The 12,851-nt window shown below is 50.4% G+C and overlaps 1 protein-coding gene across 2 annotated transcripts in view; it reads right to left on the minus strand.

The window, feature by feature from the left end:
* Positions 1-5: 5 nt before the first annotated feature.
* Positions 6-12,851, minus strand: part of IFNAR2 (interferon alpha and beta receptor subunit 2) — a 34,739-nt gene continuing 21,893 nt past the window's right edge. For both annotated transcript variants that reach the window (XM_017350828.3, XM_051833616.2), the window contains exons 8-9: positions 9,809-9,939; positions 6-2,955 (exon numbers count right to left, since the gene is read on the minus strand). In XM_017350828.3, coding sequence (XP_017206317.3) covers positions 2,233-2,955; positions 9,809-9,939 — 854 coding nt within the window. In that variant the 3' untranslated portion in view covers positions 6-2,232. The remainder of the gene's footprint in view (positions 2,956-9,808; positions 9,940-12,851) is intronic.

Genomic DNA, 12,851 nt, shown 5'->3' on the forward strand with positions numbered 1-12,851 from the left:
GTTCGTGGGAAGACAGAAATAAAAGTTTGTTTCGGTATAAAAACATGTCGAGATTCACATACACAGGCATCTTCAAAAACTTCATAGAAAATGCATATTATAAAGTTACAAACTTTCTTGCATCACAATAAACTTAGGTTTTAATTTCATTCTCCGTGAACATTTTTGCCTTTTAATTTGAAAGGTGGACAGAGTTCCTTCCCACCTGCTGGTTCATTCCCCAAATACCCAGCAGGTGCCCAGGCTGAAGCGAGCAGCCCGGAACCCAACCCTGAACAGGTGCAGGTGGCAGGGACCCCACCACCTGCGCCTCCCAGGTGCGCACGAGCAGGAAGCCAGAACAGCAGAGCTGGACCTCAAACCCAGGGACTGCGAGCCGGCGTGCTGCGCCCAACTCGCCCTGTGAACTTTTCCAGGCACCCACATCCGCGCACTGGGCCGCCCACCCTGGGGTTTTATCTGAAGGGTGGAATTTGGGGCAGTGCTGGTTTTTCTCTAAACCTTCATTTTCTCAGGGGCCCAGCTGGCTCTCTGGAAGGCCCTCTCCCCAGCAGGTGGTTGAAGAGCACTGTTGGGGACGCCAGGGTGAGAGTCTACCCACCCAGGGAGGGTCCCAGGAAAGCCGCGCCGTTTACTTGCCAGTGAGCAGCATTTTTCAGGGGCCAGCCCAGAAAGCTTTCATTTCCTCTTTCTAGGACGTGGGCAGCGGTGCGGTTGGAAACTCCAGCGCGGGCTGACGGACTGGAAGCTCTGCCTGCCGTCTGCCAGGGGAGCCCCAGGCTGATGTGTGAGGAAGGGGGCGGGAGGTGGTCACAGCGAGCCGGCGGGCTCACAGATCTGCACGGGTGCTCGCCATGGAGGCTGCGCCAAGTTTGTACTAAAAAGTGTGCTTGTCGTACCCGTTACCAGCTCAGGCCATGATGCAAAACTGTGAAAGGGACACACCCAAGTGCAGATGGGAGAGGCTACTCTGAAATACCAGTCTGGAAATGCAGAGGGCCCGGGAGGCCAGGATGTGCGTGCGGCCTCTTCCGTAGGGCATTTCAGTCATCGAGTGATGGCTGCCCCGGCACAGCCCTCCCAGTTTGAGTTACTTTAGCGCAATGATACAAATAATCTCTCCAGGCTCCTACAACTGGGTCTCCTACAACTTTCCCTTTTCACCTTTTGAATAGAGTTGGCGGGAGTGGGAGCGGTGAGAAAGGAGGGTCCCCCACCGCTCATTCATCCCGGCGCCTCCCCAGGTTGCCCCATTCCCACTGGCGTCTTTATTTCTAAATACTTCCCAGTATTGCCCTGGATTCATAGGGTGGTAATCCCTGTAATTCATAAATGAGGACTGGGGCTCTGGAGAGACTTAGCAAAATGCCCCGAGCCACAACAGCAAGATGGCAGCCGGGGAGCTCTGTGGCCCAGTCCTGCGCTGTTCTCTCCATGACGTGGTAGAGCCTCGCCTTCCCTCCTCCCCCCAGTCATGAGACACCCCATCACCCGGAGGACGCCTGGAACCAGCACGCGGCACGTCGGCGAGTGTCAGGTCAGCTTCCCAGCTCTTGCATGCCGCAGTTGCACTTGTGATTTTTTTTTTTAATCCCACAAGATGGCACTGAGATTTTATTCCTCTTTCCCGTGCAATGTGTCCTCTCTCCGTTAGTCACCTGCCTGGACCGGAGTGTGTAGCATCTGTGACTCCTCTCCAGAGGGCTGGTGAGGTGCTGGCGCTGTTCCCGCGGCACGGGAGGCCGACTCCGGCATCCGAGAGGTGAGTGGAGACGAGCTGGCCGATCCTTGTTTCCCGGCCCCCCACTCCGTCCTGTCCCCTCCTCCACTGCTGCCTGCTTTCCTGTTCTCTCCCCGACCCCAGCCTCCCCTGCACCCATCTGCTTCTCTGTCGGACACACCGCAGGGCCCTAGCTCACCCTGGAGGGCCACAGGGAACTGTGCTCCCTGGGTACCTTGCTCCCAGGTACACCAGCAGAATGCAACAGACAGAGCGTTGCATCTTCCAAGGGTTGCCCTTCCAAGGGTATCACTTGGAACTGGGCAACGCGGCGCTGAGTGGCAGGACGCTTCCCATACTGGGACCCTGCACGGGTGGTGTCACCGGGAAGCCCAGGAGGTTCCCTAATCCTCCTGGCAGAAAACACTTGCAGACCACAAAGCAGCAAGCTAGGGTCCAAGGAGAGAGGACCCTGTGGGTCCTTGATGGTCAGAGTTAAACATTTTTCGGACTCATCTCCTTATATAGTCGCCCCCCGCACCAACGTCTGAGTCGGAATCAGAAGTGTCACTCCTCTCAGAAGGAATGTCGGCAGGCCACTGGCACTCGAAAGAGGCGCCAGGGTGGGGTGGCTCCAGCCCGTCCCCACCGGCCGCCAGCGTGGTGGGCTCCGTGCGACCGGGATCCTCTAGGTCGCTGATGTCCTCTGGAGGAGGGGAGAACGTCACAGGGGCTTCTTCCGTGTCATCATCAAGGACTCTCATGAACACAGATTTCAAGTCCACGTTGAAGACGATTCGGTCCCCAGACCCCCCGGTGCTGCTGCTGTCCCCATCGGGGATGGGGTCCTGGGGCGGACTCTCTGTCCTCTCGTCGGTGCGCTCTGTCGGCGAGGGGCAGAGGGCCGGCCTGGGGACTGTGGGGGACTCCGCGTGGGCCTCAGGTGAGTCAGGCTCCTCCACGTCTGACTCCTTCGCGTCCCCGTCGGCGGACTGGGACTCCTCAGAGGTGGCCGAGGTGGCGGAGGTCTGATTCAGAGGCCTGCCCAGTAGGCCGTGCGTGGTGTAGCCACCGGCGTTTGCTCTGGGGGCTGTCTCGTCATCGCTGTCACTTTCGTCGTCATAGTTGTAATTCCAGAGTTTCTTCATCCTGTTGATGCAGATGACCTCCACCACGTCCACTGCTTCTGATGGGGGCAGCTCAGGAAATACCCAGAATAGAAAGTTCTGAAAATTCTTGAGAGAGAGAGAGAGAGAGAGAGAGAGAGAGAGAAAGAGACCGTATCAGTTATGTTTAGATCTTTCATATAATGAAGCTTTGTGAGGCAGCACAAAGATGCACATGGCAATGCTGAGGACAGTGTCGCCACCACCAATGACAACAGCTAATAGGGACACAGTGCTTGCTCTTGGCTGGCCACTGCTCTGTTTTACACACACTTGGCCCCCTTGGCAGCCGGGGTTGGTCCTCAGAGCCCCTGTGAATACCAAAACCTGTGGAAGCCCAAGTCCCTGACATACAATGTCCCAGTCCATTATATATACATTCCGTATAATACTTCTGTACTTTAAGTTGTCCCTAAATTTCTTACAACATCTAATAAAATGTGAACACTACGTAAACAGTTGTTAAATTGTATTATTTAGAGGATAACGACAAGAAAAAGTCTATATGTGTATTTTCAGTCCTTGGCCGGTTGAATCCGTGCAAAATGCAGATAGAGAGAGCCCACTGTAACTCACTTTCCCCTCACAGTAGCTCTAGGAAGCAGGCTTACTATCTTCATATCCACTTTACCGACGCGAACACGCAGCGCAGAGCGGCTCAGACGCTGAACCTGAGGGTCGTGCCCGTGAGTGGGCAGCTGCAGCTGAGGCTGGGTTCCGGCGTCTCTCACTCGGCTGCTTCCTGCTCAAGGAAACCCCTCACCCCGCTGGACAGGCTTCCATCTGGGCTGTGAGAGCATTCTTGAGCCGTGTCCAGGAACTGACCACGGGCTTGGACGGGCTCCTGGGTGCCATTTCCATCAGGTCAAAGTCCAGGGAAACAGAGGACCCTGGAGGCTCTGAAGACCCCTATAGGGTCGGGGTGGGAAGTGCAGAGAGCCAGGCTGGAGTCTGTTCCATCCCAGTCCTTGGGAGAAGACACCTCCAAGGCGCGGCGGGGAAGGGTGAGCTAGCGGTGGGGAAGGGTGAGCTAGCGGCGGGGAAGGGTAAGCCACCGGGCAAGCGAGGCAGGTCGAGTCCAGCCTGCTGGGGGGTCCCAGTGCCAGAATAACTAGGAGGGGCAGTTGGTGAGGAGGGGGTCAGGAGAGTTCTTTCACAGACCCTGAGCCCTCGTCAGCACTGTGGCCGTCCCTGCCCTCCTGTGCTGGCGCAGGCTCACAGGCTGTGTGGCCTGGCAGACCGTCCTTCCCCGATGCTATGCAGCCTCACCCAGGGGCTGAAGTTTCCCACGGGGCTGCTTGCGGGTTTTCTTACTGACTCATGGGAGTTCTTTATATAACTGGCACACCAATTACATGTCGATTATTTATAATCCCCCATCTGTGGTTTATCATTTTATTCTCCTTACGATGCCGTCTGCTGAAAACAAATTCTCAACTTGAGAGTAAGACATATCAGTTTTATTCCTTTAAGGTTCTGTGTCTGAGAGGAACTTCCTTACCCCAAAGTATAGAATGTTCTACACAGATGTTCCTCAACTTACACTGGGGCGACAGCCCAACGAGTCAGTAATGCGTTTCATACATACATCTCACCGACTGAACAGCTGGGCCAAATCACCCAGGACAAAGCCCATTTTATAATAAAGTATTGAGCTCAATTTTATAATAATTCATTTTATAATAAATATTAAATTCAAAATTCAAAATTTGGTCTTTACTGGATGTGTATTGCCTTTGCACCGAGGTGGAGTCAAATACTGATTCCGGGCCGGCGCCACAGCTCACTAGGCTAATCCTCCGCCTAGCGGCGCCAGCACACCGGGTTCTAGTCCTGGTCAGGGCGCCGGATTCTGTCCCGGTTGCCCCTCTTCCAGGCCAGCTCTCTGCTGTGGCCAGGGAGTGCAGTGGAGGATGGCCCAGGTGCTTGGGCCCTGCACCCCATGGGAGACCAGGAAAAGCACCTGGCTCCTGGCTCCTGGCTCCTGCCATCGGATCAGCGCGGTGCGCCGGCCGCAGTGCGCCGGCCGCGGCGGCCATTGGAGGGTGAACCAACGGCAAAGGAAGACCTTTCTCTCTGTCTCTCTCTCTCACTGTCCACTCTGCCTGTCAAAAAAAAAAAAAAAAAAAAAAAAAATACTGATTCCAACCATTGTAAGCAGGGAGCCATCTGCATTACCTTCTAAAACCTGGATGCTTTGGTCTTTCTCATTCTCTTAGCCTGCCTTTACCAGGACCTGATTTCTGTGTGTGGCCGTGAGGTAGGGATCCAGTGTCATTTCCTCCTGCCAATCTGTGATGCCCATGCTGTCATGAATTGTATTTTCACATGACACAGTCTGCTTCGGAATCCTCTTTGGACATGGATTTTGTTAATGCTTTTCAGTGGGATTTGATTAATGTCTCCACAAAAGGCTGGTACATTTAGTTCAGTTTATTGCTTACATGTTTTTAAAAAGTATTATATTTTTAAAACTGTATGATTCCATTTTTTTTAAAGATCAAAGCCAGGTAAAACTAATCCATGCTGTTAGTCATCGGGATGTCATCACCCTTGGCAAGGGGTGATGACAAGGCAGGAGGAGAGAAAATTCTGGGGGTGCTGGTTATGTTCTCTCTCTTTAAAAAAAATGTATTTATTTGAAAGGCAGAGTTGTAGACAGAGAGAGGGGGAGGGAAGGTGGGAGGGAGAGAGAGAGGAGAGATGTTCCATCTGCTGCTTCACTCCCCAAATGGCTGCAACAGCCAGGGCTGGGCCAGGCCGAAGTCGAGGGTCAGGAGCTTCATCTGGGTTTCCCACATGGGTGGCAGGGGCTGAGGCACTTGGGCCATCTTCTGCTGCTTTCCCAGGAGCATTAACAGGGAGCTGGATCGGAAGTGAATCAGCCAGGACTCAAACTGGCACCCATGTGGGATGCCTACGTAGCAGGTGGTGGCTTAGCCTGCGACGCCACAAAGCCGGCACCACATTCTCTTTCCTGATCTGGGCGAGAGTTACAGAATGTTTTCAGTTTGTGAAAATTCACAGAGTATGTACCTATGTTGTGTTTGCTTTATTTCTTAGATATCGCAAAGCAGTTTCATGTTTATTTAGTAACTGAATGCTACCAAATGTTATTTTGTATGTGAACTTCTTAATCCTACGGATTTATCTCTAGGTTTCATGAGAATATTTTATTTAGACAACTGTATCATCTATAAATTGTCGCTGTTTCTACCCTACTCCTTAGACTTGAAGTTCCATAAAGGCAGGTTTGTTACAGAGAGATTTTCTTCCTCTACATTATTTCAAATTGATGACCATGTTTCTGTGTTTCTGTAGGTAACGCATCCTTAAGCATTTTTTTGTAGGGCTGGACAGGTGGTGACAGATTCTTTCAATTCTGTTTTTTGTTTTTAATTTATTTGACAGGTAGAGTTATAGACAGTGAGAGAGAGAGACAGAGAGAAAAGTCTTCCTTCCATTGGTTCACTCCCCAAATGGCCGCTATGGCAGGCGCTGCACTGATCCAAAGCCAGGAGCCAGGAGCCAGGAGCCAGGTGCTTCTTCTTGGTCTCCCATGAGGGTGCAGGGGCCCAAGCACCTGGGCCATCCTCCGCTGCCCTCCCAGGCCACAGCAGAGAGCTGGACTGGAAGAGAAGCAACTGGGACTAGAACCTGGCACCCATATGGGATGCTGGCGCCGCAGGTGGAGGATTAACCAAGTGAGCCACAGCCCGGCCCCTCAGTTCTGTTTGCTATGAAAGGTCTTTATTTTACCTTCATTCACAATGAGAGCTTTGCAGGATATAATATTCTGGGATGGCAGTTTTTTTTTCTCTTAGTACTTGGGCTATATCTCGCCATTCTCTCCTAGCCTGTAGGGTTTCTGATGAGAAGTTAGCTGTGAGTCTATTGGAGATCCTCTGAGAGTAATCTGGCATTTCTCTCTTGCACATTTTAGAATCTTCTCTTTTTATATTTCACTGCGGTGAGTCTGATTACAGTGTGTCATGGCAAGGATCTTTTCTGCATTTCTGGTCATATCTACTGGGAGTTCTGTGTGCTTCCTGTACTTGGACATCCCTTTCTTTCTCCAAACCCAGTAAGTTTTCTGCTAGTATTTCACTAAAATGGCTTTCTAATCCTTTCTCTCTCTCCATGCCTTCAGGAACTCTTAGAACCCGATTTTTTTTTTTTAATAGTATTCTGTAGATTCCCAACAGTGTTTTTCAGTTGCTAATTTCCACTTCTTGTCTTTGGTTTGACTGTATACTTTCCTGTCCTTTGTCTTTTTTTTTTTTTTTTTTTTTTTTTGACAGGCAGAGTGGACAGTGAGAGAGAGACAGAGAGAAAGGTCTTCCTTTTTGCCATTGGTTCACCCTCCAATGGCTGCCGCGGCCGCTGCGCTGCAGCCGGCGCACCGCGCTGATCCGAAGCCAGGAGCCAGGTGCTTCTCCTGGTCTCCCATGGGGTGCAGGGCCCAAGCACCTGGGCCATCTTCCACTGCACTCCTGGGCCACAGCAGAGAGTTGGCCTGGAAGAGGGGCAACCGGGACAGAATCCGGCACCCCAACCGGGACTAGAACCCGGTGTGCTGGCGCCGCAAGGTGGAGGATTAGCCTAGTGAGCCGCGGCGCCGGCCTGTCCTTTGTCTTCTGATATTCTCTCTTCTACCTCACCGATTTTGTTTTTAAGGCTCTCCACTGCATTCTTCATTTCATTTTTATTTCTCTTTAAGATTTCAATTTCATGGGAGAAATTTTCTTTCATATCCTGCATGGATTTTAGTAGTTCATGCATTTGCTTTTGATAACTTCTATGTTATCTTATGATCAATTTTTTTAGTTCTATTTTCTGCATTTTTTCTATCTCGTTGTCTTCACAATCTAGTATTGAGGTGTCGTGTTCCTTTGGGAGCGTCATGTTGTCTTCCTTATTCTTGTTTCTTGGATTGGTATGTTTGTTTGGCATTTGTGGAGATACATGTTGGCTTCTTCTTCTTGTGGAGATACATGTTGGCTGCTTCTTCTTCTTCTTCCTCTTCTTCTTCTTTTTTTTTTTTTTTTTTTTTTTTTTTTTTGCTGTGGCAGCTTTATCATTGTACTATGACTGTAGATAAGTGGAATGTCTGCTTCCATCGAATCTTTACAGGCTTGCAGTGGGTGTGGCCAGAGAACTCTGTTCAGTTCTCCAGGGTTAAGGGCATGCCTAAGGTGACACTCCCAGGTTTGGCGTGGTAAATCTTCTAATTTTTTTTAATCAGAAGGGAAGTAATTCTGCTCAGCTGAGCTCTTCTTGATGGAGACCAGTGCCTGAGCACTGGCCCCAGTGGGTATAATATTCACCCGCTCTGTCCCTGGGACCACACAAAGGATCTGTGCAATCCTCAGTGTAAGCGCAGATTCCCCAGCGATGTCTCTCACCAGGTAACCACGAACCCCCGAGCTTGTGGCGTCTCCCCCTGAGACTGCTCACAGTCCCAGCCACACTGCGTGTCCTCCCCCACGCCCTCGGTCTTTTTCACAGTCCTGCTTCGGAAGCTTCACGCGGTCACAAGCTCCTAGCGCCCGGTTATTTCTCCCCACCAGAGTCAGGAGTCTGCTTGGCTGATTGCCGGGCAGACACAAGCTGGCGCAGCTGTTACGTAGGACCAAAATGGCGCCGCTCTACTGGCTTGTTGCAGCACACCTCTGTGAAGTGACTGGAGACAGAAACATGTCTGTCTGTCCTTTCCTTTTTCTCTCCTCCAGTTTGGATGGTGCAGGTCCCCCCCCCCCCCCCCCGAGCTTCAAGCCTCGTTCCCTCTAGGCTCTTCCTGCTGCTTTTTCACCAGTGGTTTGGGCTACTGCGGTCTGCTCTCCCCTCACTTTGTTTGTTTACTTCTATATCCCCAGCACCAAGAACATCTTGATAAAAGCAGATTCTCAGCGAATACTCATTACATTTCAAAAAGAATGAAAAAAATTATATTTAAAACTTTTAACATCTGCTCTTGATTAAACACATACACACAAACATACTAGACCTACAATGCTCTGTTTTCCTATTTTTAGAGTTTTTACTTACACACAGAAGAACAATTTTCAATAGAAAAACATTAGACAAAAGATGACCACACATAAGATGAGAGCCTTGTTAGACGGCTGTCGAAAATTTGGAGAATAAGTTCAATGAGTTCAACACAGAAAAAAGCTCTTTTTGAATGAAACAGTACAGAGTTTATTATAAAAAATAAAGCAATGGGGTAGGACGAATGACACATGATGAGCAAACACACTTGAGGTAAAAAACATGAAGAAGTTTTGGAAATGCGTAAGATGAACCCAGGCTGCGCAAAGGCTCTGAGCAGAAGCAAAGAGGCGAAGGGCTGTTTTCACTGGAGTGAGAGTAACACGGGGGAGTGACGTCAGGGGTTGCTGCACACACAACAACGAGCAAGAGTAGCACGAGTGAGGAATCCACGCCAGTGGAGCTCTGGAGGGGTATATGCATTGCCACTGGTGTTGCGAATCAGCTGTTTATGTCTTTATAATTCCGGTTGGTGTATTACGCTCCACTGAAGTAATCTAAAACTAAGATAATCTCTACACGAGTGTCCAATGCACTGCTCATCATGGACAAGGACAGAAAGGAAAAGAACTGAAAAATAAGTCAATTCAAACACCCTGAGTTGGAAAGTGGTGAAGTAAACAGCAGGGCATTAATAATAATGGGATTTGATGGGAGCACCATAAACAACAGCTGGACAGGATACAGTAAGAAATCATAAAGTGCAGATAGCTACGAAATGCAGGCTTACAGGGAGGCAGAAGAACCCAGGGCGATGAAGCATCTCGATGTTTTTAGAAAATTATATCTTCTGTGAGAATTTGTAAGTATGAGATAAAATCCCTTAAGTTAAAAAACAAATAATAGATAGGAAAATTTTAAAGCTACATACCAAGGCTTTGGGGAACTTGTTCTTTAAGCATATGTAACCAACCCGTTTCAGTGTCAGGACGGTGGCGATGAAGACAACTGCTATCACAGACACAGTAATTATTCCTCCTATTTTGGCAGATTCTGATGATTCTGATGAAAGAAATTAAATGCCTTTACTTCAAAAGAAATCCAAGAAATAGTCACAAGTGAGCACACATGCATATCAGCCTGGTGTTGGAAGATAATGTGAATGATGCAATGTAAAAACATGTTCTGGCCGGCGCCGCAGCTCACTAGGCTAATCCTCCACCTAGCGGCGCCGGCACACCAGGTTCTAGTCCCGGTCGGGACGCCGGATTCTGTCCCGGTTGCTCCTCTTCCAGGCCAGCTCTCTGCTCTGGCCAGGGAGTGCAGTGCAGGATGGCCCAAGTGCTTGGGCCCTGCACCCCATAGGAGACCAGGAGAAGCACCTGGCTCCTGGCTTCGGATCAGCGCGGTGCGCCGGCCGCAGCGCAGCGGCCATTGGAGGGTGAACCAATGGCAAAGGAAGACCTTTCTCTCTGTCTCTCTCTCTCTCACTGTCCACTCTGCCTGTCAAAAAAAAAAAAAAAAAAAAAGAACGGAGGCTGACTTAAGACACAAAACGATGCTTTTACCCCAAGTGAAGAAGACAGGACCTGACAGGCTGCTGCTGTCGTGTGAACATTTCTTAGCAGGTAAGTTAGGAGAGATCAGAGGAGAAAGTGAGAAGTGAGTCACCGCAGGGCATGCCAACCCCCAGAGACCCTGTGCCTTCTTGGGAGTTTCATGAAACCTCGTGTGACTGTCCTATGACTCATCCGAGGTCTTCTTGTATGGCATCTCCTGTGAGTGACAGCTCGGTACTCCTAACGGGCCCCTTGCAGTGACTGCTACGGGTTGATGTTGCCTCCAGAACTCAAGGTGAAAGTTCATTGCCACCATGACAGCACTGGGAAGAGAGGCCTCTAAATGTCGTTTGTGTGGGGAGGGCTCTGCTCTGAACAATGGGTTACCGCTGGAGTGGCTCTCCCTTTCTCAGGCATTCTTGCCTTGTGATGTCCCTGCCACATTATGGTACAGCGAGAAGGCCTCGTCTTATTTGTCTCCTTGATCTTTGTCGCTCCCCGTCTTCGTGGAGGAACGACACAGGACCCTGCGCTGTTCTTTTGTCTGCTCGGCCCTCCCCGGGTTTGCTGCTGGTTCTTCCCGGGTTGGCTACCGACCCTTCCACCTCCGTGGAAGGGCGGTTCCCCCTAGCCACTTTCCCCACTTCCGCGGGGGAGCGGCACACCGCCGGCCGGCTCTCTAGGGGGCTGCACAGGTGTTCCTCTTAGATGTTCCTGGTGCATGTTGTCTCTCTCCTCCTTTATAGTCCTCTTCCACCAATCCCAACTCTGCTACCCACACGCCGAGTACGCTGCTCTCCTCCAATCAGGAGCAGGTCCTGTTGTTTATTGGTTGAACTGGAGGCAGCTGTATAGAAGCTGTTTCCTCCTCTCCCAGCACCATATTGTGGGAGAGCAGATGCACAGAATAAGTCCCAATTCCAGTAACTTAGTCCAGTCCGAGTTGCTCCCCACAGATCTTGAACTTCCCAACCTCAAGAGCTGTGAGAAATAAATCTCCGTTCTTGGAATTTATCTGGTCTCAGGTATCCTGTTGTAACAGCAGGAACAGCTTCAAGACAGGGGCCATACCTGAGGTAGCTTCTAACACGGTGACTCGTTGGGGTGGGGACAGTCAATTTCTTTCTTCTCTTTTTTTGCAGGCAGAGTTAGACAGTGAGAGAGAGAGAGAGAGACAGAGAGAAAGGTCTTCCTTCCTTTGGTTCACCCCCCAAATGGCTGCTACAGCCGGCGCACTGTGCTGATCCAAAGCTAGGAGCCAGGTGCTCTCCTGGTCTCCCATACGGGTGCAGGGCCCAAGCATCTGGGCCATTCTCCACTGCCTTCACGGGCCACAGCAGAGAGCTTGACTGGAAGAGGAGCAACCGGGACAGAATCCAGCACCCCAACTGGGACTAGAATCTGGGGTGCTGGCGCCGCAGGTGAAGGATTAGCCTAGTGAGCCATGGTGCCAGCCAAGGGGACAGTCAATTTCATTAGGAAAACCATTTGCATGAGTAGGGGGTCAGAACTGCTAGGTCCAACCCCTGACCTCCAGGGAAGGGAGAGGGGCTGCAGATTGAGTTCAGTCCTGTGGCCACTGACTTCATCAACGACGCCTACATAAAAACCCCAACGGAAACTCTGAACACCAAGGCCTGCCTGAGGAGTTTCTGGACTGGAGAACATGTGGATACCCTGGGAGGAGGTACATTCTGACTCCATGGCAACAAAAACTGGGACCCTTCCAGACCTTGTCCTAAGGCACTCTTCGTTAGGTTATTCATTTGGTATCCTTGATAATAAAATGGTAATCAGAAGTAGAGCACTTTCTTGAGTTCTTGAAGTCATTTTAGCAAATTTTTGAACTTGAAGAGGGATCCTGGGAACCTCTGAATTTGCAGCCAAGTTGAACAGAAAGTGTTCAGGACTTGTGGCTGGCATCTGCAGTGGAGCCAGCCTGTGGGACTGAGCCCTTAAGCTGCGGGCTCTGTCCTGACTTGGGTGATCAGTGTCAGGAGTGGACTGAATTGTGGGATATCTAGCTGTGGTCAAAGATTTGGTGTTAGGACCTAAATATGTAATTTTGCTTTGTGTTTATATTTTTTGAGAGCTACAGGCATAAAGACTCTGTATGTAGTTTTAGGTTTGCTCATACTTAGCAGACATTACAAAACTAGCTGAAGCTAACGGTCTGGGAGACCTCTTCCATGAAAACGAGTCTGCGTAGCACGGGGCCCTGAGGAGCACTGGGGAGTGAGGTCACCCTGCACTGCCGCTCTGACTCGGCACCGTCATGAACCTGCTGCTGCTCTGGGCAGCCGGCTGATTCACGGATAACCCTGTCACTCAAAGCCATTTCTGTATAATCCCCACTATTTTTACTCTTGCCAATCAGAACATTGAAGAAACTTCCATTGGGACTGCGAAAGCTAG

The sequence above is a fragment of the Oryctolagus cuniculus genome, chromosome 4 (genome assembly GCF_964237555.1).
Source record: "Oryctolagus cuniculus chromosome 4, mOryCun1.1, whole genome shotgun sequence".
Lineage (NCBI taxonomy): Eukaryota > Metazoa > Chordata > Mammalia > Lagomorpha > Leporidae > Oryctolagus > Oryctolagus cuniculus.